Source organism: Heloderma suspectum, chromosome 10, assembly GCF_057233095.1.
Source record: "Heloderma suspectum isolate Gila_16-S chromosome 10, 16-S_ref, whole genome shotgun sequence".
In the NCBI taxonomy this organism is placed as follows: Eukaryota; Metazoa; Chordata; class Lepidosauria; order Squamata; family Helodermatidae; genus Heloderma; species Heloderma suspectum.
In genome coordinates this window covers 19,686,629-19,713,045 of record NC_139467.1, presented here as the reverse complement: position 1 = coordinate 19,713,045, position 26,417 = coordinate 19,686,629, and the positions used below count along the sequence as shown (strand labels likewise).

General features: G+C 47.8%; 1 protein-coding gene across 1 annotated transcript in view; it reads right to left on the bottom strand.

Moving 5' to 3' along the window:
- Window positions 1–23,084, bottom strand: part of LOC146337900 (uncharacterized) — a 48,150-nt gene extending 25,066 nt beyond the window's left edge. Inside the window, exons 1-4 of the mRNA XM_084816333.1 lie at window positions 23,006–23,084; window positions 18,418–18,459; window positions 15,483–15,584; window positions 14,843–15,392 (exon numbers count right to left, since the gene is read on the bottom strand). Of these exons, the coding sequence (XP_084672459.1) occupies window positions 14,843–15,392; window positions 15,483–15,584; window positions 18,418–18,459; window positions 23,006–23,084 (773 nt within the window). The remainder of the gene's footprint in view (window positions 1–14,842; window positions 15,393–15,482; window positions 15,585–18,417; window positions 18,460–23,005) is intronic.
- Window positions 23,085–26,417: the final 3,333 nt, after the last annotated feature.

The window sequence follows — 26,417 nt, the reverse complement described above, 5'->3', positions numbered from 1 at the left end:
CAAGATGTAGCAATCATCCCAGGAAACCAGTTCTGGCAGGGGCCAGCATAATGCTGAAGGCTTCTGGGATTTACAGGAGAAGCTTGGGTCTGCCCAGGCATCCACCCACATCATATTTAGTGATCCAATGCACAGTAGCATAATAAATCCATCCTTACACCCAACAGATGACACAAAATTGGGTGGGATAGCTAATATCCTGGAAGACAGAAACAAAATTCAAAGTGATCTGGATAGACTGGAGCGCTGGGCAGAAAACAACAGAATGACATTTAATAGGGATAAATGCCAAGTTCTGCATCTAGGGAAAAGAAACCAAATGCACACTTACAAGATGGGCAATACGTGGCTCAACAACACTACAAGCGAGAAGGATCTTGGAAATGTTGTAGATCACAAGCTGAATATGAGCCAACAATGTGATGTGGCTGCAAAAAAAGGAAATGCTCTTTTGGGCTGCATTAATAGAAGTATAGCTTCCAAATCACGTGAAGTACTAGTTCCCCTCTACTCAGCACTAGTTTGGCCTCATCTGGAGTACTGTGTCCAGTTCTGGGCCCACATTTTAAGATGGATGCAAACTGGAGAGGGGTTCGGAGGAGGGCAACGAAGATGACCAGGGGACTGGAAACAAAGCCCTATGAGGAGAGACTGAAAGAACTGGGCATGTTTAGCCTTGAGAAGAGAAGACTGAGGGGAGATAGGATAGCGCTCTTCAAGTACTTGAAAGGTTGTCACAGAGAGGAAGGCCAGGATCTCTTCTCGATCATCCCACAGTGCAGGACATGGAATAAGGGGCTGAAGTTACAGGAAGCTCAGCCCAACCTACCTCACAGGGTTGTTGTGAGGATAAAATGGAGAGGAGGAGGATCATGTAAGCCACCTTGGGTTCCTTGCAACAGGAAAAAAAGGTGGGATATAAATACAATAAATAAATAAGTAAGTAAGTAAGACAATGGAACCAATTACCTAGGGAGGTGGTGGGCTCTCCCACACTGGAGTCATTTAAGATGAAGCTGGACAGCCATCTGTCAGGGTTGTTTGACTTCGATTCCTGCACTGAGCAGGGAGTTGGACTTGTTGGTCTTATAGGCCCCTTCAAACCCTACTATTCTATGATTCTATGGATTGGCTGGACAATGCACCCCTGGAGACTGCTGAATTTACAGTGGCCTGCCAGCAGCTGGAATTGTTTCTAATTTATTTACTTTTTGTTCCTTAATCCCCGCCGTCTGCGGCTGTCACTGCAAGCAACGCCAGCCTTTTCCTGCTGCTCAGCAACTGCACCCCAATCCCAGCAGGAAACACATTCCTGGCAGGGAGGTTGCTTGGCTGCCGGGGCTCATTCCAGCAGGGTGAAGCCACTCGCCTCCAGCAGCAGGTTTTGGGTCTGTCATGGGGCAACACATTCTCAATTAATCCATCCTGCTCTCCGACTTTGCTCCCAGACACCCAACACCCCTTCTCCGATGGGAGCAGAGGGGCTGCCAAAAAACGGAAAAAAAACAGAGCAGCGGGTCAAACGTAGCCTGTGGTCTGCCAATTGCCCACCGCTCATTAAGATTATTATCTTTTTGCCATGGTGGGAGGTACCGCTGAGGTCTTCTGTCTCAAGCAGCCAAATGGCCTGGACCATCCCTTCATTCCAGCACTGAGCTCCAGAGTAAGAGAGTGACAAACAGGGGGAATGTAGCTAGTTTGAACCCAGTGGTGGATCCAACACCGAGTTAACATTGGTTGGGTCCACCTGGATCTAGGGTGGCCATTTACGCATTGCCAAAAAAGAGGAAATGCAACATATACACCAAAAACCAAAGAGGATGCCAATTTCCATTAGATTTGCATAAGTAAATGTATATGTATAGGTGCAAATTTAGAAATAATTGCTATAATTTAAATAGAAATAAGATGTATCTCACCGTAGTGGAGAAGACTGAGCAGGGATGCCTGCTGAGCGCCTGCTCACTTAGGGCTTCTCCACATGCGGCTTTTATTCTGCTATTGAGATTGGTTACTCATGGAAGTTTGTGGGTTCTTTACATGATGTCATCAACCTCCAGGGCGTCTCCTGCGCTAAATTCCCTTTATCCCGTTTTTTTAAAGATCGGAGATAATGCGCTACCAAATTACAGTGTGTTGAGTTTCCTTGTGAAAAGAGGAAATCCCACAATACAAGGAGCTAAAGCACAGCACCATCTAGTGGCTGTATAATGAAACATATAGGACACACAGATAAGGGGGGAAAGAGGGCAGGGGAAGGGAAGCACGTGTAAAGAGCCCGTCATGATCCTGCATTTAAAACAGGAGCAGAGAGCCCCAGTAAAGTTGTGGGATATTCGGCTGGTGTAGAAATGCTCTCAGTCTGCTACTGCTGGGACACCTTCAAGGCCTCTTCCTGCTCTCCTTCCTTAGGTTCCTTGCCTTTAAACCAGACTTTGACTGAAAAGCCCATCAAATAGAGGGCTGTCTTCTAACAGCCCTCCAAAATATGCTGGCAGGGTTAGATGAGACATCATGGCCACATGCCCATGTGGGACTGTAGTGCAATTAAGACATTTAAGACTCTGGACTTCATGTATTACCAGGGCAGTGGCTCTTTAGATGGCAATGTGTATTACTTCATTTCAGTGGTGTAGTGCTGGCGGGTTGTGCTGGGGCTTCACTCCCGCCCTTTTATTGGAGCCAGCTCCCAGCTGGGTCACAGTTTGCAGGAGCAGATGTGGTGGGAGGAGGAGGGAGCAGAGGAAGGGAGTGCAGGCGGCTGGTGGCTGCCTCTTGCCTACCACACAGAGCCAGCCAGACAAAGGGGGTGAGAGAGGGAGCCCAAGGGAGCTCTGCAACCTCCTCTCCGCGCCCCCATTCTCCTCCTCAGCTCTCGGCTTCTCTGCCTTCCTGAGCAGCCACCATGCCTCCCACCTCGACCGTCCCCAGCCAGCCCCTCAGCTTCCTGACCCTTTTCCCACCCTGCTGCTGGCCCCGCTCTGTGCCTGCATGCCCGGCGTTGCCCTCGTCTTCCTGCAGCACCGGCCACCCATTCAGGTGGCTGGTGTTAGCCCTCCTTGGTCAACCCACCTTTGCCCCCCCTTCCCCATGGATGTTTGTTCAGAAAAATAAATGGCAGACCCTAACTGTGTTTGTAAATCTTGTGCTGAAGATGATATTTAGTTTGGCTCTGAAACTTAGCCACACTAGTGAATGATCTGTTTAAACCCAGACATGTCCCAAATACGTACAAAGAGTAGAGTAGGGGGATCAGATTTTTAACAGCAAAATAGCTACGTGAGTGTGAAATACAAAACTTTCCTGCTTGCCACGCTTACCTCCCTTTTGCCTCTCTCTTCCCCACTTGGCCCCCTGCACCTTTTCATATCCCATATCCCATTTTCTGGTGAAAAATCCCCCTTCCCCTACCCCCAAATGCTATTTGCAATGAACAGTAGCTTTGGAGAGAAAGAGTACCTTTGGAAGAGCATTTCTGATGGGAACGTGGGGCAGAGAGGGGAAAGGGTTAGACCCTGCAACATGGTCCTGATATGGATTGAGGGGTACGGGGCGGTGGCTGCTTTTTGTTAAGGAATAGAAGTAGCCAGTCCTAATTCAGTTTTAAAATGGCGTGCTTAAGGTAACATAATTCCAGAAGTCCTTGACTCTGCATTGGGGGGCAGGGGGTGAAACTTCAGATATGTCCCATGCACAAGCTAACGTAAACATACTTTGACAATCCCTTCCCATTTTCAAAGGGGTTTCGTCACTGAGTTTGGAAAGATTCCCTCTCTATTTGAGAACATCCAGAAAGGACCAGCAGTACGGGTTTTCTACCCCAAACAAGGCACAGGCGAGACGGTACATTCCTCTGGAGGGGTGGGGGGTGGGGGAGGATGCAATCCCACGAATGTATTTCTAGAAACAAATCTCATTGAAATTGCCTGGGCTTCTGTCCAAGCAAACATGCTCAGGTTCAGGGTGTAGAGTTTTAAATGCACAATAAATAATACAACAGTTTAGAGCTTTTGTACGCAAGGCTGTTCATCTGCTTTATCTATTTTTGGTTTCATCACAGAATTGAGCTCTGAGCGCTACACGAAGAGCATTTCCCTTCTTGCTTTTCTGCTACATCACCTGTAGGTGGCACTGTGATACAGCAGAAAAGTGCCAATATGCAAGTGAGAAAAGCATTTTCTTTCACGCTCTTTAAATAATATTGCATTTTCCCTTCTCTAAAAAAACACTTGCTGAAAGTGCTGATTAAAAACAGAAGCAAAACTGGAGGGTCACAGCATTGTCTAAAGAACCTGTAAACAACTGAGAGTAGGGAATGACATGCACCCAGTAAATGCCTTGTGTAGAAAAGCTCTTAACCTTATTTTCAAGACTTCAAATACTTCTCTTACATGATCTTGTTGGAATCCTTATAAGGAAGTCAAAACTATTACCCCATATTGCAGATGGGGAAAGGAAAGCTGAGGCTGAGATTGTGGCTTCCTGAAAACCAATGAGTGAATTCTTGGCCAAGCTGAGATCAGGGATTTCTTGATTTATAGCTCAGTCTGGTCCACTGCTGTTCCTATGCAGCATAAGTGCACCAGCCTCATGCTGCATAGGAACATAGGAAGCTCCCTTCTATGTTCTGGTCAGACTGTTTTCCCATCTAGCTCGCTATTCTCTGCCCTTGACTGGCTCCATCTCTCCAGGGTTTCACTTGCTACTTGATCTTTAGCTGGAGGTGCCGGGGACTAAACCTGGGACCTTCTGCGTGCAAAGCATGGGCACTGAGGCATGGCCCCTCTCCTGCACACTTTGCAGGAAGAATTAAAACAGGTGGCACCATTATGTTCTCCAAACCTAAAAAGCCACAGGGCAAAATCTTCAGACAGTGAAGTCTTTGCCTGTCACCATGACTATATAGCTACGCAAAGTAGAATAAGGCACCTTTGCATAATTCAGACAAGTGGCCATCTTCAGTTTTTCTCGGGGCACAATTTAGACCAGCCTTCCTCAACGTGGTGCTCTCCAAATGGGCTGGACTACGACTCCCAGAATCCCCCAGTCAGACATGGGAGTTGTAGTCCAGCACATTTGGAGGACACCAGGTTGGGGAAGGCCAATTTAGACTACCTTGGGACAGAATTATTATTATTATTATTATTATTATTATTATTATTCAGTAGTAGTAGTAGTAGTATTTATTTTTATTTATTTATTATTAAATTTATTAATCGCCCATCTGGCTGGTCACCCAGCCACTCTGGGCAATGTACAGAGTACAATAAAACAGTTTAAAACAATAAAATTCTACAATAAAAACATTTTCTAAAATACCCTAACCCACCCCAAATGCCTGCCTGAACAACCACATTTGTAATGCATGACAGAAGCTCATTAAAGAGGGGGCATGGCGGAGTTCCCTAGGGAGGGAGTTCCACAGAGTGGGGGCCACCACAGAAAAGGCCCTCTCCCTCATCCCCACCAGTCTAGCTGTCCTGGCTGATGGGACAGAGAGAAGGCCATCCGAGGCTGATCTTGTTAAGCGGCCTGTCTGGTGCTGCTGGAGGCGCTCCTTAAGGTAGGCTGGGCCGGAACCATATAGTGGTAGTATTTTGTAGAATGCACAGCCCTGCCAATAACCACTTGCACCAAAATGCCTGGCTGACAATCACCCAAGGATTAGCTTATTTGGGTCCGCCCCAATCCCATTTCTGTCTCCACACCAATCCTCTGCCCATCCTAGCACAGGACTCAGAGGAGGAGGAGAAGAAGAAAGGGAACCAGAGAGTATAGAATGCCAGTTTAGTGTAGCAGTTGGAGTGTTAAACAAGGTCTGGGAAGATCTGGGTTCAAATCACCACTCATCCATTAAGCTCTACGGGTGGCCTTGTGCCAGCTGGCCAGTCTCTCTCTCACACACAGGAAGGGGACACAGCTCAGTGGTGGAGCACACACTTTGCATGTAGAGAGCCCCAGGTTGAATCCCCAGCTTCTCCAGGAAGGGCTAGGAAAGAATACTGCCTGACACCCTGGAGAGCCAATTCCCTTCACTGTCAACAATACTGGGCTAGATGGACCAATGGTCTGACACTGTGACCTGGTTTGGATGATCACCATGACTTAAAAAAGCCACGCTGGGTTGTGGCATGTGGCAGGCGGATTTTGAATATTCAAGCCACAACCGCAGCTTGTCATGTCATCCGAACCTGACGGGAATGGGCTGTGTGAGGGTTAAACAACCCTTTGTTGTTGTTGTTGTTGTTCAGTCGTTCAGTCGTGTCCGACTCTTCGTGACCCCATGGACCATAGCACGCCAGGCCTTCCTGTCTTGCGCTCTCTCCCGGAGCGTGCTCAAGTTCATATTCATTGCATCCGTGATGCTATCTAGCCATCTCATCCTCTGCCGTCCTCTTCTCCTTTTGCCTTCAGTCTTTCCCAGCATCAGGGTCTTTTCCAGGGAGTTTTCTCTTCGCATTAGGTGGCCAAAATATTGGAGCTTCAGCTTCATTATCTGTCCTTCCAATGAGCACTCAGGGTTGATTTCCTTTAGGATGGACTGATTTGACCTCCTTGCAGTCCAGGGGACTCGTAAGAGTGCAGGGCCACCCAAGACGGACAGGTCATGGCAGAGAGTTCTGACAAAATGTGGTCCACTGGAGAAGGAAATGGCAACCCACTCCAGTATTCTTGCCAAGAAAACCCCATGGAACGTATCACATGGAACGTAAACAACCCTTGCATAACCCTAAAACAGGCATTGTTTGATTAAGCCTTGCACTACACCCCCACCCCCACCCACCCCAGTCAGGTTTGGATGATACAACTAGCTGCGGTCACAGCTTGAAAATTCAAAATGGCCACCTATCCACACTGCAGCCCATGCTGGCTTAAATAAGCCATGGTGGGCTGATTGATTGCGCAAACTGGCCCAGTGCAAGGCAGCTTCCTATAATCCTGTGTTCCACACGCTCTCTTTCAAAATGTCTAAGCTATGTCACACGGTTGGTACAAGGAAAAAATAGATGGGGGAAATCCTACATGCACTCTCCTAAGCTCTGTGGAGAGCAGGCAAGATATAACTAATGAATGTAACAGAGGGAACGTATCCATTATCCCACCCACTCATGCACACAGTTAGCTTTTAAATTCTGAACTTCCCAAGGGTTCTTACCCAAACTACTCACCCCTCTGTTGTACCCTCCATTCACCTTACACTGGGGGGTGGAAGGGCGGGCGAGACTTCAGGCTTGTGAGATCTACTTTTTTTTTTCTTTCTTAGACAGACCCCTGAGATCCACCAACTGAAGCCTGGCGCAAAAGACACACACATAGCATTAAAAGAATTCTGAGCCCCGGAATTTGTTTTGAATACCAGAACTGAATGGAGCTCACAGTCCTTGTATGCAAAAACCCACTCCTTGTTACTCCCAAGTTTTCTTCATTTCAGCAGTTAAGTTTACTGGGCGGGGAGGAAGCGGGAGGGAGTCATTTGTTGCCGCTATTCTTAAGCAATTGGGAGTCAGAAATCCTTGCCCATCTGTTGCAAACGACCCAGGGATCTACCAGTAGATCCAAGCCTACCTCCGGTCCAACCCTGCCTTACACCACCCCTCTGTGGATGGCTCCAATTTCCAGTACAGCCCCCTCCCCCCCTGCTACTGCAGCTGTGCATTATTCCGCAGACTTCTGCCAATTGTGCTACGTTTTGGCATGCAGTGATGTTATCTTATTTTGTCCAGAGACTCACCCTCTCGGGCACTGTCCTGCCCAAGAGCAACGCCTGTTGGGCCATCTTGGCAGCTTTCCCCACTCCCCACCCCAAATCCTCCCAGTGCACCTACCCTCAAGAGCTCGCCCCGCCGGACCTCTCTGACATTTCTGGGGAAACTTAACAGATAGCTGGAGGGAGTTCAGGGAAGGGGACAAACTTTTTATCAAGGCAAAAGCCTTGCACATGGCAGAGAGAGATTAAGGGAGCTAAATTAGTCTGTTTTGGCTCTGGGACAAACATGGGAGGGGGACAGTAGCTCGTGCCGAGGACGTGAAGGTGCCATACAATGCAGTCAACACCGTGGGGGAGAGTTTGGAGGGGGGGACAAATGGGCTTACATTGGTCTGTGACACCCCCATGTGCGCGCACACACACACACACGCACACAAAATAAGGAACTTGCAAAGAGTTCCACAAAAGGTACTTACTCCTCAATTTCTTTAACCGGCTGGCTTGTCCACACACATCTGTGTCACTCATTCTTGACATATTAGCAGGGATGGTAGGCCCAACTTAGAGGGTGGGGGACCAGAGAGAAGCAAGCCAACTTTCTTCCCAAAGACAAAAAGTGTTCTTGCCTCACGGAGGTTCTTAGGGCCGCAACACACACATGCATACTTTTAGAATAGCAGTCACTGGGATGGAGGATGGGATTAAAATTGGGACTGGGGGGCAGTGAGGGGGAGGCTTAACCCTTTCTTCTTGCACTACAGTCCCCACAAAAATTGCCCCCCTTCACCTGCAATTTTGCCTCAGAAGGGAACCTAGCACTGCCAACTGCACTTTGGTTATGTGTGATTTTTTTGTCAGGACTGCAGCATTGGGGGGGGGGGAGGTTAACTCCTCCCCCATGATCCTGATCATGTTTCCCCACAGTTGCAATTTTAAGAGAAGACACACATATACACCAGCAATCTACATGCTTATCATAATGGCCATTGCTTACCATAAGCATTTACATGCCTACTCCATCTACAGGGTCAGATGAGCCCGTTAGTTTGAACTGGGCTGAAAGGGACAGATATGGTGGGCTATCAGACCTCCAAATTGGCCACAGGACCAACTGAGCTGCACTGCAGAAGTGGGATCCAATTCTGATTATTTTGTTCTGTCACTCCACCAATATTTGTGGCTCTTTACGTACTGACATCAACAGAAAGAGACAGATAGATCCCTGCCCAAAGGAGCTTACAATCTACATTTCAACAAGGGAGAAAACAGAGGGAGGGAAATGAAAAAGTGAGGATAATCCAGGGGAAAACCCATGGATAGACTGGGGATTTGTTTTGGTTGGAGGTGAGGAGGACCCAGGGATTGCGCCAAAAGTCTTCATGGAAGAGAACGGAGGTGGTATCACACAGGCATTCTGGGAGGGAGTCCCAGGCATAAAGGTAAGCAAGGGCAAACAGTTGAAGGGAAAAGACAGCTGAGGGTGGCTGAGTTGCAGGAGGAGAGACATGTTAGGTGATAAAGCCAGAAAGATCCTCCCTGTAACTCTTTCATCTCTGTGAGCCCATAGCTTTTACACTTTATTTTTGCATGTCTTTTGGGCGGAGGATGGGCAATGGGCGGTGGAGGGGGAGATGAAGACACACAGAGAAGGGAAGGTTCTTGGGGAAGCCAAGGGCACAGTGAGAAAGAGCTCAGCCGCAAATGCTTTCACTGAGCCCCCTCCCCGGCATGTTGTTTGGCAGCACTATCTAAATATACTGAGGCTGGCAGGATGTTGGAGTTATAAATATCCCCTGCACTCAACCCCCGTGGCATCCAGTCCCACAGGTCCACCGGGGTTTATGTCAGTTACCAAACCCTGCAGAAAGAAGGCATGCAGCAACGGTCCATATGTAGGACCAGCTAAAGGAGGACGACATCCTGTTCACCATTTGCAAAGGCCCAGGACTGGACTCTCTGGCGACAAAGATGGGACGCAGCGGCTGATGCTGACACCTCGTACCCGGTTCTTCAGCCCCCAAAAGGGCTTTTACAGAGCCGCCGTCCCTGACCTGGTGCCCACCAGATGTTTTGCGCCACAACCCCCAGCATTCCTGACCATTGGTCATGCTGGCTGAAGGTGATGGCAGTTGAAGTCCCCAAAACATCTGGAAGGCTCTGGCTTTTCCTGAGCATCTAACACATATACCCTATTCATTTAGGACAGCCTTCCTCAACCTGGTGCACTACAGATGTGTTGGACTGCAACTCCCAAAATTCCCTGCCAGCATGGCCAATGCCCATGCTGGCTGGGAACTGCTGTCCAACACAACTGGAAAGTGCCAGGCTGGGAAAGGCTGATTTAAAATGAATCACCACATTCAAGCAGCAGAATGTTAACAGTAGTGGCAGATGCGAAAGCCACTTAAAAATCCACGGTGGTAGGATTTTTAAATAAAATGCACACAACAGCTAAACAGCCCAGGCAAATAAAGATAACAAAGTTGGCACCGGGCAAGATTCTCTGGGAAGGGTGTCTCCAGAAGGCTGGTAAATATCTTAAAGAGAGACGTGCTAATGCTCATAACCTGTTTCCAGCTTCCACCTGTATTACAAGCTTCACTTGGCCGCTGACACAGTATATTTCCTGCGAACCACAGCGCACAGACACATCTCCCCCACTTAAAAAGAGCCCTAATCACACATTAATGAGTGCACTGGTGTTTCCTGCAATAAACACCGGGCGTGTTCTCGTATGTTTACAAACATGGGATTTAAAATATGCCAAACACCACTTTGGCATGTTTTATTCAGTAGTGGAATAGATGTACTCTGTTCATGTGCACAGACACACTGCACATGCTGCAGAGTTGAATTCTGGCAGTGAAAACAGTTCCCAGGACTGGCTTAATCCTGGGGTGGGGTAGAGTTGGGGGAGTAACTTTCTCTGGGAGAAAAATGTGGTGCAGGCTGCGTCCTGCAGAGTGTGGAACAATTACTCTGCACATGAATCCTGAAGGACTTACCTAGCTACTTGGAGGCAATATTTACTGGCCACGGGCAATGAAGTGGCATCTTATGACAAGGCTACTGACTATTTCCATGTGATTTAAAGAAGGCATGGCCTGGAACAGCAAATAAAAAATAGCAAATAAAAAATGCAACAGCTAATGTAGCTTAGTGGGTAGAGAAACTTGAAAGCTATATTTAGTCAGAGACCTGCTTTCTAATTCCTTCTCCATCACAGATCATCACTGACCCGCCAAGGGCAAGCTGCTCTCACTAAGCCTCATTTTTCCAGTCTATGAAGTGGGAACCATAGTGTTCTCACTCAGAGTTGTGAGGATAAAGGCTGTGGAATACTTTGTACATCAGAAGCGCTACAAAAAACATTTGGAGAGAAGTATTTCAGATTATATGACTGAAAACACTGAATTATTAAGAACAAAACAAAACACCAGCTTCTTGTGAAGAAAAAAAAAAGCCCAACGATAATGTCTGAGAAAGAGCCAGTCCTCAGGTAACCGAGAGGAAACAGATAACCAGTTACATATTAAACACCAGTGGAGGCTGGTGAGTCTGATGTCAGTGGGGCAGTGAATCCACCCCGGGTTTCAGTCAGAACCATAGCTCCTTTAGAGTTCTGACTGGAACCTGGAGCAGATTCACTGCCCCATTGATATCGGAGCCACCAGCTTCCACTGTTACACACTCAGAGACGGACACACCACACACACACACACACACACACACGCACGCACGGAGAGAAGTACTAAACTTGATCAAGCTATTTATTGCTCCAATCTGGAGAGGTTAGGAAGCTACTAGATTGCCTGGATTTGGCTATGGAGGCCATCCTAAGGTAAAAGATGGATTCACTGCCATGCATGCAACACTTTAAAACATGAATTAACATTTGTATCGCATTTCTCCCTCACAACAACAGCCCTGTGAAGAAAGTTGCTATTCCCCTTTTACAGGTGGAGGAACTAAGCAAGGGAGACAGCAGCTTGCCCAAAGCCAGTTGCTGGGGAACGTGGACGGGAAGGTGCCATTGCACTCATGTTCTGCTTGTGGGTTTCCCATGGGCAGCTGGTTGGCCGCTGTGGGAACAGAATGCTGGACTAGATGGACCCTTGGCCTGATCCAGCAGGGCTCTTCTTGTGTTCTTATTCCAAGTAATTATGCACCACTTTCACATTATGCAACAAATGAAAAACGCTACCACAGCACTCCCACAAACAACCCTTGGTCTGATCCAACATGGCTCTTCTGTTCCTGTGGAACTCCCTGCCTTTGGAGGTCAGGCAGGCGCCAACATTGTGTTCCTTCCAGCACCTCCTGAAGGCATTGTTAGTTCGAGAGGCCTTGCTTGAGTGACCAGCCGCAGTTTATTAAATTTGGCCTTATCGGAACTTGTCTCTTTTTAAATGCTTTAACAGTTTAACATGGTGTTTTATTCTTTTATCCTTGCTGTTCACCGTTCCAAAATCTTCTGATGTGGAGCGATATATAAATATTGTAAATAAATAAATAAATAAATAAATTGTTCTTAAATCTACACAGCCAGTCCAGATCTACACACTGGATCGTATAAAACAGTAGTTTTCAAACTTTCCAGTTTGAGGGTATCTCTTCCCACACCAGTTAGTCTGGCAAAGGACCCCTAAGGGACTTCCATTACACAATTGCCATGGAAGCCCTATGTTGCAGAGAATCCTGGGAAGCAATCCAGAGATCACACTCAGTTCATGCACAGTGCTGGTCCTGCTTGCTAGGGCTCATTACTGGATGGAGCTTGAGCTGAGAGCAACCCCCCACCCCGCCCTTTCCAGCACTCCCCACAAAACTGCATGTTTTAAGGGAAGATCAGTAACGGAGGACAGGCAGTCTTCCAGGGATGTTTGTCCACTCTTTCTGGTTTTCCCATGGGGACATTGCAGCCATGCTGGATTAGACCCAAGGCCTAACTAGTCCGGCATCCTGTTTCCCACAGTGGCTAAGAGATGCGTCTGGGGAGCCCACAAGCAAGACATGAGGGCAAGAGTTCTCTCCCACAGCAACTGTAACTCAGGCATACTGCCTATGGATCCAGAGGTAGTATACAGCCATCATGACTAGTAGCCATTGGTAAGTACCCTCCACAAATTTGTTTACTCCCCTTTTAAAGCCATCTAAGCTAGTAGCCATCTTATGGCAACCCACTGGGTGTATAAAATTATGCATCATGTGAAGAATGTGGACAGGGAGGCATTTTTCTCCCTCTTTCATAATACTAGAACCCAGAACTAGAACGCCAATGAAGCTGATTGGTGAGAGATTCAGGACAGATAAAAGGAAGGACTTCTCACACAGGGCAGAGTCAAAGTATGGCATTCGCTATCACAGAACGTAGTGATGGCCGCCAATGTGGGTGGATGGCTTCAAAAGGGGGTTAGACAAATTCATGGAGGAGAAGGCTACTGATAGCTACTAGTCCTGGTGGCTATGTGCTACCTCCAGTATCAAAGCCATCATGCCTCTGTACACCAGTTGCTGGGGAACATGGGTGGGAGGGTGCTGTTGCACTCATGTCCTGCTTATGGGTTTCCCGTGGACAGCTGGTTGGTCACTGTGAGAACAGAATGCTGGACTAGATAGACCCTTGGTCTGATCCAGCATGGCTCTACTCATGTTCTTATTCCATAAAGGAATTCTGCACCATTTTCACATTATACAACAAATGAAAAAACTAACACAGCACTCCCACGAACAACCCAAGTCTGGAATGCATCTCTTGGGAATGTTGCTAATAATGCAGTAGAAAAAGTGGGGGCCGTTGTTTCTTTAGAAGCAAGTGTTTCTAGAAGCAAGTGTTTCTAGTCAACCTTAGCCTTTCATTCTCCCTCCCTGCTAACACACAAGTCTCCCATTTAACCATCTTCCTCTGGAAACAACTCCAGGACTTTCCCCACCTAAGGTTGCCAACCACCACCACCCACACCTAGGCTCCTAGCTGTCTTTTTCTGACAACTGCACAGCAGGCAGAAATTCAACAGGAGAAGTCTTTACCTGGCATCAACAGAGTGATGGGCACTTTACCTGTTGGATTTGTGCCTGTCACGGAGCTGTTCAAGGTACAGAAACTTTGCCAAGCTTTGTCTGTACCTCTGTTTGGGATTATTCTATAAGGAAAAGCAGGAAAGACATTTCTTACATACATACATACATACAAGGCAGATTTCCGAGCTGCCCTCCCGCCTTCTGAAGTTGCTGCAAAATATCGGATCTCTTCCACAGGTCTCGAAATCACCCCAATGACCTTCCCGAGAGAGCCAACCCCCTCCTTATGCTGACCAAATGCAAAGAGGACACCCGAACCTCTCTCACACCGCCTACGCATTGGGTTCTCCAATAATCAGCTCAGCTTTCTCGCAAAATGCCGTCAGCTCAGCTTTGCGAAACTCAACAGCGCCAGAAGGGACAATAGCCCTAATAGCCCCCGTCTTAAAATTCAAGTCTTCTGATCACGGCTCTGCTGCACGGTTTATTGCTCTTTTTCCGGCGAGCCAAGCCGCTGCGGCGCTTTGCAAAGCTCCCAGCCGACGAGAGAGCACAGTTCTGGCAACGTCTTTTAATTGCGTTTGCTTTTCCTAATGGGGGCAGGTCCGTGAAATCGGGGACAGGGGGCTGCCCTGGTTTTATTTATTTTATTTATTTATTATTAAATTTATTAATCGCCCATCTGGCTGGTCACCCAGCCGCTCTGGGCGATGTACAACATACAATAAAACAGTTTAAAACAATAAAATTCTACAATAAAAAACATTTTCTAAAATACCCTAACCCACCCCAAATGCCTGCCTGAACAACCACGTTTTTAATGCACGACGGAAGCTCATGAAAGAGGGGGCATGGCGGAGTTCGGCCACCCACGTTCCCGGGTTCGGCCACCCACGTTCAGAAGAAGACCCTGAACCCAGATCACCCCCGCAGCCCCTTTCGGAATTCGCCAGCAAGCCTCGAACTCACCTGCGAAGTACTTTCCGAGGTCCCGGCGGCTCCCGCGCACCGAGCGAAAGCAGACCCCCGGCCCCGGCTGCTTTCTCCCAGCGCTCCCCCCACCTCCCTCCCGCGCAACTCTTCCTCCGCTGCCACGCGGTTCCGGGAGCTCACCTCGAAGTGCGCGCCCCCCGCGGCAGCTCCGTCCTGTGGTCAGCGATCCCCGCCCAGCCTCGGCCGGGACGCCCGGGCAGCGGCGGGCAGGCGCGGCAGGCGAGTCCGCGCGAACCCGCGCGGGCGTGGGAGCGCAGCTGGAGAAGGGCCGGGAAGGACGGGCGAGGCCTGGGCGGGGCCCGCAGCGCAGGAGGGCCGGCCGGGGTCAGCGGCCCGAGGGAAGGGGCGCCGCCGCTCGGCCGCCCCGTCAGCGCGGACACCAGCGCCCTCGCCGTTGCGCCTCGGGAGGGCGGCGCGCAGGGCTCCTCCGCGGGCGCTGACACGCGTGTGGCGAGCCAGGTCGTGAGGAGCGCCTGCCGCTTGGGAGGATCCGAACTGTTCCCCCAGCGCGCCGCCTCGCGGAGTTGTTTGTGCGCGTCTGAAAAATGTGGCTCGGAGGCATGTTTTGACGCTCGTCCAGCGGAGGCTGGTGGCTCCGACGGCAGCGGGGCCGCAGATCCATTCTGGATTTCAGTCGGAACGCTAAAGGAGCTATCCAGGGTGCTGAACCCTAGCCCTCATATAGGTTCGGCATCTAGGATGGCGCCTTTAGCCTTCCGGCTGGTTCTGACTGAGATCCAGAGGGGATGCACAGCCCCACCGAAATCGGAGCCGCCAGCCTCCGCTGCGCTCCTCTCCGGCGAGCACAGCCCCTTGTCCCCGCCCTTCTGGCCGCCCGGTGCCTGCTCCGCCTCCCTCCCCACTGAGCAGAGATGGGAGTCGTGTTATCGGTGAGAGCAGGTGGATCTGACGACTCCTTGCTCTCTGTGCAAGTTCTCCGGTGTTGCTCCCCTAAACCCTGAAAAATGTGCGGATGGCCACTTTGCAGTGCAACCCTACTGTCTACTCAGAAGTATGTCCTAGTTGGTTGAATGGGGCTTACTCCCAGGTAAGTGTTATAGGGTTACAACCCACAACATCCATGGCCAATACTGTCGCCCATACCAATTAGTCCACCCAGTGGAGGCTGGTGGCTCCGATGTCAGTGGGGTGGTGAATCAGACAGAACCAGTCAGAACTCTAAAAGAGCTACCTTGTGAAGCACCTTGGATAGCTCCATTAGAGTTCTGACTGGTTCTGACAAACCCAGAGCTGATTCACTGCCCTGCTGACATCGGGGGCACTAGCCTCCACTGATCACACCTTCTCCTGCGGGACTAAACAACGTGTAAACTTCATTAAGGGCTCAATCCTATGCATGTTTAGACAGAGAAAGGGCCTACAACTCCCAGCATTGGAAAGGGCCTACAAACTATGCATGTTTAGACAGAGAAAGGGCCTACAACTCCCAAGGCTGGCTGGGGAATGCTGGGAGTTGTAGGCCCTTCCTCTGTCTAAACATGCATAGGATTGTACCCTAGAAGGATTGTGTTTCATTAGGAAAAGTGATCTCACACACACCCCAACTGGCTTTTTTTGCAACAAAGAGATCTGGAGGTCTCGGAAGCTTGCCCACCATTTTGTGACCTTCAAGTTGGCCTAACAAATGTACTGCCCTAACATGGACTTTGGGTGTAGATTTTTTTCTGGTAAGAAGTCAGATGGATGCAGCGGTGGGAAAACACAGGAGGGTTACAAATGGATGGCAACATTGTCTGCGCGCGCACGCACACCGCCTGTAAAATTTTGTGAATGAGGCAGAAGATTGCACAATAAAAGCCCATAGAGAACATAAGAAGATAAGAAGGGCCACGCTGGATCAGACCAAGCATCCATGTAGTCCAGCATTCTGTTCACACGGTAACCAACCAGCTGCACGTGGGAAACCCACAAGCAGGATATGAGTGCAACAGCACCCTCCCACCCATGTTCCCCAGCAACTGGCATGCATAGTCATACTGCCTCTGATACTGGAGGTAGCATGTGGCCATCAGGACTAATAGCCATTGATAGCCTTCTCTTCCAGGAATTTGTCTAACCGCCATTTAAAGCCATCTAAATTGATGGCCATCACTGCATCTTGTGGTGGCAAATTCCATAGTTTAATTATGTGCTGTGTGTCTTCCTTTTATTTGTCTTGAATCTCCCACCAATCAGCTTCATGGGATGGCCCCCCAGTTCTAGTATTATGAGGGAGGGAGAAAAATGTCTCCCTATCCACTTTCTCCACACCATGCATAATTTTGTACACCTTTTGTCTCCCCTTCTGTGCCTTTTGTTCCCCAAGCTAAACAAGCTGTTGTAACCTTCCTTCATAGGGGAGTTGCTCCAGCCCCTTGATTGTTTTAGTTGACAGTGGCTCAAAGATCTGCAATGGGGAGATTTGGGGAATAAAATAGTCTGGGGAAGGGGGATAGCACTCATACAAGACATACAAACTGGACTGAGCTGAAGGAGGAGAAGTGACATTAAGTTTAGGACCCAACAATTTGGCTTAATTCGCTCAATATAAAGAAGATCACATCCTTAGGGTGAAATTCTATGCATGTTTAGACAGAACAAAGTCTGAATTGATACACACACACACAAAGCCCCCGTATGAGCAATAGGATAATAAAATAACCAGGGACAAACACATCCAGGTAACCTAACTAGTCTATGTCCCTATTTCACCTAGATCCATTACCTAAGCAATATCTTAGGGTGCAATTCTATGTATGTTTAGACAGAAAACGGTCCTAAAACTCTCAGCATTCCCTAGCCATGGCCTTATTCTTATTCAGGACCTTATTGTCTAAAGATGCATAGGATTGCACCTTTAATGACTTACTATTATTATACTCAGGACAAGCAATTCCTCCAAAAGCTCAGAATGGCTTGGATCCCAAGCAGTTTAAAGCAGGTATGAACAAGCTTGCAGGATCTACTTTAGTTTTTACAAGGACCCAGAGGTCCACCAAGTGGGGGCAGCTGCAGAATAGTATATCAGGGTAGGGCAGAGCCAGGGCATGAGCCCAACAACACCCTCCCACCCATGTTCCCCAGCAACTGGTGTACATACGCTCACTGCCTCTGGTACCAGAGGTACCAGTACCAGAGGCAGTACTAGTACCACCCCTTCTGCAGGGGTGAGGAATCTCTTTCAGTCCAAGGGTTGAATTCAGCTTTGGAGAACCTCTAGGGGTCACATTCCAGTGGTGAGTGGATCCAGAGGCTGGGACCAAAGGCAAAAGGGCCCAAAGACCTGCATATTTTAGTTTAAATCTCTTACTGTCAGTGACTAAGCCTTAGGAGAGGCATTTCAACCTTTTAGAATGAGGAAAGAACTGCACAAAAGCCAGAAAACACCAAACCATAAGGGGGAAAGGGGGTGGGGCCATGGAAAGGGGGTGTGACCATCTGGGGAATCCCTAAGGTTTGGATTGGCACATATGCCTGAGGTTCAACACCCCTGACCTATTGCATGCTATGAGCCATATGCTGGGATGACCTAGATATGCAAGTACAAATCTGCACCTGAGTTACTACAGAGCGGTTGAATGGGAAGGAGAAGTGATAGAATTGTTTTTTGCTTGTTGGTTCCTGTAGTTCAGAGATGGGCATCCTGCAGCCCTCAGCCTAATTTCAAAAGCCCTGTGCAAGTGATCACTCCACACCTCTGGCAAGAGCGATCTGTTCCTTCTCAGCAGCTGGATGGGCTAGGAGGAAAAGGGGGAGAGAGAAAGTAGTAAGGGTGGTAAAGAGAGACACAAAGGGGTAGCAGATAAAGAGAAAGAATAGGGGTGGCCCCCACTCACTATTTGTTTGTTTTTTCCTGGCCTCACCCACTGCTGGATTCAGCCCACCCCAGTGCCAGGATTTGGTCCACCCTTCCTGCATTGAGCAGAGGGTTGGACTCGATGGTCTTATAGGGCCCTTCCAACCCTACTATTCTATGATTCTCCCTGCCCCGAGAGTTTCATTTGTTTATTGGACTTATACATCATTCTATAGCCAAAACTCTGGGAGCAACATATATAAATATAAAATAAAACACAATAAAACAATACAATCCAGTTAAATACACAATAAAAATGAAGAACAGCCACAAACACAATTTAAGGCATAATCCTATGCATATTTACACAGAAAACGTCCTAGAACCCACAGCATTCCCCCTCCAGCACTGCAAAAACAACAGATATTACAAAGAATGAAAGATATCCACAGAGCTAGAAACAGCTGCAAGACACAGGGAGTCAGCAACTCTTGCCAATCATCCAGTGATCTACCAATAGATCAGAAATCTGTTTACTGCCAATGGTGTTAGCTTCACCAGTAGAACTGTACCATGTGCCTTTCAGGTCCTTATGCTCTTAATTAATTGATCCAGAATAATGATGGACTCTGAATTCCTACTCACAGACATATAAAATTATTCCACCCGTAAGCATGGTGAAACATGGGGGGGGGGGGGATGAACCTTTTAGGGCACAACCCTATGCATGGTTAGACAGGAAAAAAAGTCCTACAACTCCCAGCAAGCCCCAGCCAGGTGTGCAGGCTAGGGCATGCTGGGAGTTGTAGGCCTTTTCTCTGTCTAAACATGCAAAGGGTTGTGCCTTTAATGACGCTCTTTAGCCACCCTTTTGGTCAGCATGAGTGGATGGTTGTGTTAAAAGGGTAATTCTTATGTGACAAGTGACCTTCAGAATGACTTGTGCATCAGGCCAATAATATCCAACCTATTAACAAGCATTTATCAGAAAATACTCCAAAACTTTTCAGTTTTTCACATCAAATGTGAGCATGCATTCCCTTTGACACATGCTCAAATTCACTTCTGCAGGAAAAAATCTATGAACCTTATTAGGTGAATATTTTAACCTCTGGGTAGTGGCAGACTGGGAACAAAAACTGGGCCTGGAAAAGGAAATTGACGTGGCTTCAGAACAGGGCTGCTGGTCTCCCGCATCCCACTCCCTCGACAGAGCCTCTGTGCTTTTATTAACTGCATAACAGACAAAAATTCAATAGGTTTAATCCTGTTCCTCACATATCATATCTAATCTAGTTCATTTTGTGTAGTATGCACTCACACATTGTCCATTGGATGATTTTGCAAATGCCCAGTAGGGGGCAACCCATTTCCAGCAATGGAGCCCAAAAACTAAGATGTGCTGGAGATGGAAGATGAATTTCCAGTGATGTGTTTTCTTCAGGGATGGAAATACTAGAACTGCTGGAGATATTTCTAGAGTTGCCAATGCTTTTTTGAAAAGAAAAGAAAAAGCTATGCTTCTGTGTCATTATTAGAAGCCTAGCATGCAGAAATTTAATATTAAATGGAGCTTTTCAGAGCATGGCCTTGAATTCATGAGAAAAGCATCACCTGCCAAATTTCTGTAGGTTGGGATGCAGTTTAAGGCACAAGAGTGGGGCCAGTAGAAAAGTTGGCAACCCTAACTGTTTGTTTGTTTATTTGTTTGTTTTGCTCTGACGTGAAATTTGTGGGAGAAACCGCCTCCTCTTCACCCATTGTGCAGAGAGACTTGATCTAAGCAGCCATACAGCATATGCTTATTTATTTTTGTTGCTCGATGTTCATGCACAAGTTCCATGTAAGTACTGCTAAAGCTACAAAGGCTGGTTCAAAAGCTGGCAACTTCAGAATGACATTCCAGGTTTTGGGAAATGAGGGCTTGCACAAGATCAATGTAAAATATTGATTAGGATGTCCTTGCCAAGTTATTTTTCCTCCTTTCAAGAGGAACCTAGAAATTGGATGGAGATCTAGTCATATGTACAGGCAGACCAGCTAGAACTAATGGGACAAGTAAGTCATAACTAACAAGTCACATGTATTTCAATAATTTTGACTAAATCTGGATCCAACCCTAATAGTTAAGAAAGAATAAAAATGTCTCCCTTTCCAGTTTGTCCACACCATGTGTAATTGTATATACACCTCTTTCATGTTACTCACCCTTTTTATAAGCTAAAGAGCTCCAAGTGTTGTAACCTTTTCCCGTAAGGGAGTTGCTCCAGTCCCTTGTATAAAGCTATTATGATGCCCAACACAGAATTTGGCATTTTCACAGCAACTGCACACTGGCTTGACATTTTACTGAGCTACCCACCACAATCCAGTGATCCCTTTCCTGATCAGTCACCACCAGCTCAGACCCCATTAACATATATGTGAAGTTAGGATTGTTTGGTCCAATGTGCATCACTTTTACACTACAGCATTTGCATCACTTTAGTTCTCCTCCTCACTGCTGACTCACTCAGAAAGGGCAATTTATTCATTACATTTATATCCCGCCTTTTTTTCCTCCTTAAGGAACCCAAGGCAGTGTACATAATCCTCCCCCTCTCCATTTTATCCTCACAACAACAACCCTGTGAGGTAAGTTGGGCTGAGAGTCTGTGACTGGCCCAAAGTCACCCAGTGAGCTTCACGACTGAGTGGAGACTAGAACCCGGGCCTCCTGACTCCTAGTCCAACACTCTAGACACTACAACACACCAGCTCTTCACCGGCAAGTGAAGAAGTAGCAAGAGCAAGGACAAGGAGAAGCAGGACCAGGATGTTTCAGGGATCTCCACCAGAGCCCTATTGGAGCACGGACCTTGGCAAGCACTTGCCAATACCAGCCCATGATGCTGGCCCAGCACAGCGGCCAGATAAAAATAATCATGGCGGCCAGATTTGGTCCTTGGCTGCCAGTTTCCAGCCCTGTTGTATGCCATGTATCTGAGTGCTGAAAGCAAGACAGGCCCTACCATTAAGATACATTTAATTTTGGACCATTATTTATGTAGTTTCTGGTGGACTAACCATGTTATTCTGCTGCAACCAAAACAACAAAGAGTCCTATAGCACCTTGAAGACTATCACATTTATTATGGCCTAAGTGATACGTCTGTAAGGTGCCACAGGGCTGTCTTTGTTATGGATATAGTGCCAGTGTGGCACAACACAGAGAGATGACAAGAACACAGGGTGCCTGCCCAGAGGAGCTGATAATCTATCTAAAACAGGTAGGATAAAGCAAGCTGCAAGTGGTGGTGGTGGCGGTGGCAGATTTGAGGGTACTATTAATTTTAAATGGTTCAAAATAACTCAGAATTTTTGTGAACTGCCCAGAGGGCTTTGGCTATTGGGCGGTATAGAAATGAAATGAATGAATGAATGAATAAATAAATAAATAAATAAATAGCCAAAAATGCGTGTATTATTCTATTTTAACCACTAGGGGATGGATTTGGTTTGCCCCAGGTGCAAGGAAGTCCCAACTTCAAGCATAACCTGATGGGATCTGAACTAGTGGTGACTGCCCAAGAAAGAGATCTTGAGGTTGTGGTGGACAGCTCAATGAAGATGTCAACCCAGTGTGCAGCTGCTGTGAAAAAGGGAAATTCCATGTTAGGCATAATTAGGAAAGGAATTGAGAATAAAGCTGCCAAGATTATACTGCCCTTATACAAATCTATGGTGCAGCCACATCTGGAATACGGTGTACAGTTCTGGTCACCACGTCTAAAAAAGGTTATTGTAGAGCTGGAAAAAGTGCAGAAAAGGACAACTAAAACAATCAAGGGGCTGGAGCAACTCCCATATGAGGGAAGGTTTCAACAGCTGGGATTGTTTAGCTTGGAGAAAGGGTGAGTAAGGGGAGATAAGACAGAGGTGTACAGAATTATGCATGGTGTGGAGAAAGTGGATAGGGAGACATTTTTCTCCCTCTCTCACAATACTAGAACTGGGGTCATGCCATTAAACTGATTGGTGGGAGATTCAGTTTAAAAGGGAGTACTTCTTCACACAGCACATAGTTAAACTATGGAATTCGCTACCACAAGATGTAGTGATGGCCACCAGTTTGGATGGCTTCACAAGGGGGTCAGACAAATTCCTGGAGGAGAAGGCTATCAATGGCTACTAGTCCTGATGGCTGTATGCTGCCTCCAGTATCAGAGGCAGTATGCCTATGTACACCAGTTGCTGGGGAACATGGGTGGGAGAGTGCTATTGCACTCATGTCCTGCTTGTGGGTTTCCTGTGGGTAGCTGGTTGGCCACTGTGTGAACAGAATGTTGGACTAGATGGACCCTTGGCCTGATCCAGCATTGTTCTTCTTATGTTCTTAAGTTTTGGATCAGCTTTACCCAACCTGATGCCCTCCAGATGTGTTGGACTACTACTCCCATCACCACCAGCCAGCATGGCCATTGTAGTCCAGCACATCTAAAGGGTACCCAGCAAGGGAAGGATCTCTAGCACTGTGTGTGGCTGGAAGAGCTGAACGATCGTTTGTCTTACTTTGCTATTCCCCATGGTTTGGTGTGTAGGTCTTACCAGCTCAGCGATGTTCTAAGGTCATTAAAAAATTGTAATCTTCCCTCTCCCTCTCCCTCTCTCAATTCCACCCCCTTAGACAGCAATTTCACAATGCAAGCCTTGTGGGCGCTAGTAGTCAGTCTGGGCGCAGAGTGGGAAGCGGTACCTACCCACAAACGCAGGCATGCCAAACATGCCAAAGAAATAGCTATTTCACTGGTCAGCAACTGCTTTTGATGAGGGGCACTTAAGAAGGGACTGTGTGGAGGAAGGCTAAGGTCTCATGCTGCACCTCACTGCACTCCCAGTGGGCTCTTGCCAAGTCCCATTGACAACAATGCAGCTCATCCATACTCCTCTGGGGATGACAATTGCAAAAAGGGCAGATTTGGCACAAGGGATGCCAGTTGCCAACCCCTCATCTAGAATACACTGAGGGCAGCCCAGATGGGCTCCTGGAAAAGTTCTCCCATATATCATCAGGGACTCAGATTCTTCTCTGCTGCCTTGTAAAGATTTCCTGGGCAATCACCCACACCCCAAACTCACCCCCCACCCCACAGCAGCCTCTGTTACTCTCTCTCTCTCTCTCTCTCTCTCTCTGTGCTTCTGCCCAGGGCTGTTCTTATTTTAAACAGCTGCTCTTTAAGTTCAGGTCTTCTGCTCTGCCCCCCTCCATCCCCAAAGGCTTCCACAGAACAAAGCTGTGCTGTTTGGAGGGAAATGCCGAGGCCTGGGCGGGAATCCCAGCTCTTAGGGCTCTTGGCCAAACAGCTGGGCCCATTGTGCAGTCGGGAGCTGGCGGCTGGGTCTTTGCTCCACACTGTGCTTTATAGCTTGGCATTTGTTGTGGGGGGGGGGAGTTGAGGGGAGTTGAGAGGGCCAAATGGCCAGGGTGTCAAGGAGAGTGGAAACTATTAGAGCTTGTTGAAGCTTGCTGGAGACTCCCTGGAGATGGAGAGAGGGCATCAACCCACAGGAGTTGCCAGGTTTTTCAACAAGCAATTCCCATATACAAAAAGCCTATTGAAAAATATCCTGGCCCGTCCTCAGATGCCAAAACTACAGAGCCAGCAAGTTGGGGTTACACATCCAGCCGCCGCTTTGGATATGAGTTCTATGAAGCTCCACTAATTAAATATCTTACCTACAGAGCCCCTTAAGTTTGGATAAAACCTGAGGACCTGCCAGAACATGGGAAATGTGGCAAAAGGAAACAGATAAATTAAGCCTGGGGTGCAGAAAACTGTTTGGACACAGATATCTGGAGACATTTTGTTTTGGGGATCTTTGCCAGCAGCTGCCACTTCTTCCACATTTCTTCTGTAAATCAGTAAATAAAAAGAAATTCATGGAGAAAACAACAAGAAGTACACGTCCAACAGTGTTTCCAGACAGAGGGTCCCTAGCGCTTCCAATCAAAAGGCATTGTGCAGCCATTTCATCTTTTCCTCCCTTTGTCTATGGAAAGAAGAACAATGAAAGATGCAACAGGAAAACACAGGAGGGTTACAAGTGGAAGAGAGCATCATCTGGACATACGCGCACACACGCGCACACACACCCTGGACCGGACCTCCGCCCCCACCATAATATTCTGTGAATGGGGCAGGGTGATTGCATGATAAAAGTCTCGCCTGGAATCACCACAAGGCTCTCTCACTGAGACCCAGTGTGGCGTGATGGTTAGAGCACCAGACTAGGATATAGTGGCCACTTGCAAATGGCCAAAAAAGAGGACACACATTTGCATGAATGTTATGTATGCTAATTTATACATAATGATGTACATTTAGAAATCAATTGGTTACAGAACGGCTTTTGCATGGAAATGGCCCTGTTCAGAAGAGAGGATACATCACCACAAGATGTGAATGTTTGCTCCACATATGAAGAGGCATGTGTGAAACAGCCTAATGTATGGGCAGAGGTCACACAGTACAGACACTGCCAGGGGCTGCAGCACAATTCCTCTTGCTGAGATTTGGTAAAATCCAACATAAATTCTACTGAGGGTACATCCATTGAAATGCCCCACTGACATCGGAGCCACCAGCCCACCCCCTGGCCAGACTGTTTGTCTGCCAAGCCAGGCCTTGCCTACTCTGGTGACTGGGAGCTGTGCAGGATCTCATCATTTGCGACCCGGGTTGAACCTGCCAAGCATGAGCTCTAGCACAGAACTACAGTCCCTCCCAACTTGCTGGAAGCCACAGGAGAGCCCAGACCTGTATGCTGCCTTCAGGAGTGTACGGACACCTTTTGCACCATGCCACAGCATGTGGTAGCCTTGTATCAGCCTTCCCCAACTTGGTGCCCCGCAGGAGGGCTGGACTGCAACTCCCATCATTCCTTATTGGCCGTGCTGGCTGGGAACAATGGGAGTTGTAGTCCATAACATCTTGAGGGTGCTGAGGTTGGGGAAGACTGGCTTAAATGATAGAGCTGGCCCTTTAAGTACTTCCTGGAATCCCTGTGTAGAGTTGTGCAGATCTGGCCATGAGTTCTGTTCTGAGGAACTGACAGAGATCCATCCTGGTGAGAAAGCACCTCCAGCAGAGGGCCTCCTTGCTCCAGCAAAAGCATTTACTTGGGCCGGCTGGCACACTGGCACACTGAGAGGGAGAGAGCAATTGAGACAGAGAGAGAGAGAGAGAGACTTTGCCATGTGGAAAAGAGAAAGATGGCACAAACAGTGATGTGCTACCAGTGCCTCTAAATATTCTGTGATCACCTGTCCTTAGGGTTCAATATATGTTGACAAAGGCTGGGGAAATTTCAGAAGCCAGAGAAGGTGGGAGCAGACAGAGGTAAGGGAGTGAGGTTTCAGTGCTTTGCATAGTTTTTAGCCCTTCCCTATGATTCTATGGTTTCTGGAGTAATTCTGTGGAGGGGTTTGTTCCTCTTAAATTCTCTGATTTACTGAATTCTGTATCCTCTTTGACATACAGAGTAATGCTAACCAAATGCACAGTTACAAGATGGGGGATACGTGGCTCAACAACACAACAAGTGAGAAGGATCTTGGAATTGTTGTCGATCATAAGCTGAATAAGAGCCAGCCATGTGATGTGGCTGCAAAAAAGGCAAATGCTATTTTGGGCTGCATTCATCGAAGCATCACTTCCAAATCCTGGGAAGTACTAGTTCCCCTCTACTCAGCACTGGTTAGGCCTCATTTGGAGTACTGTGTCCAGTTCTGGGCACCACACTTGAAGAAGGATGCAGACAAACTGGAGAGGGTTCAGAGGAGGGCAACAAAGATGATCAGGGGACTGGAAACAAAGCCCTATGAGGAGAGACTGAAAGAACTGGGCATGTTTAGCCTTG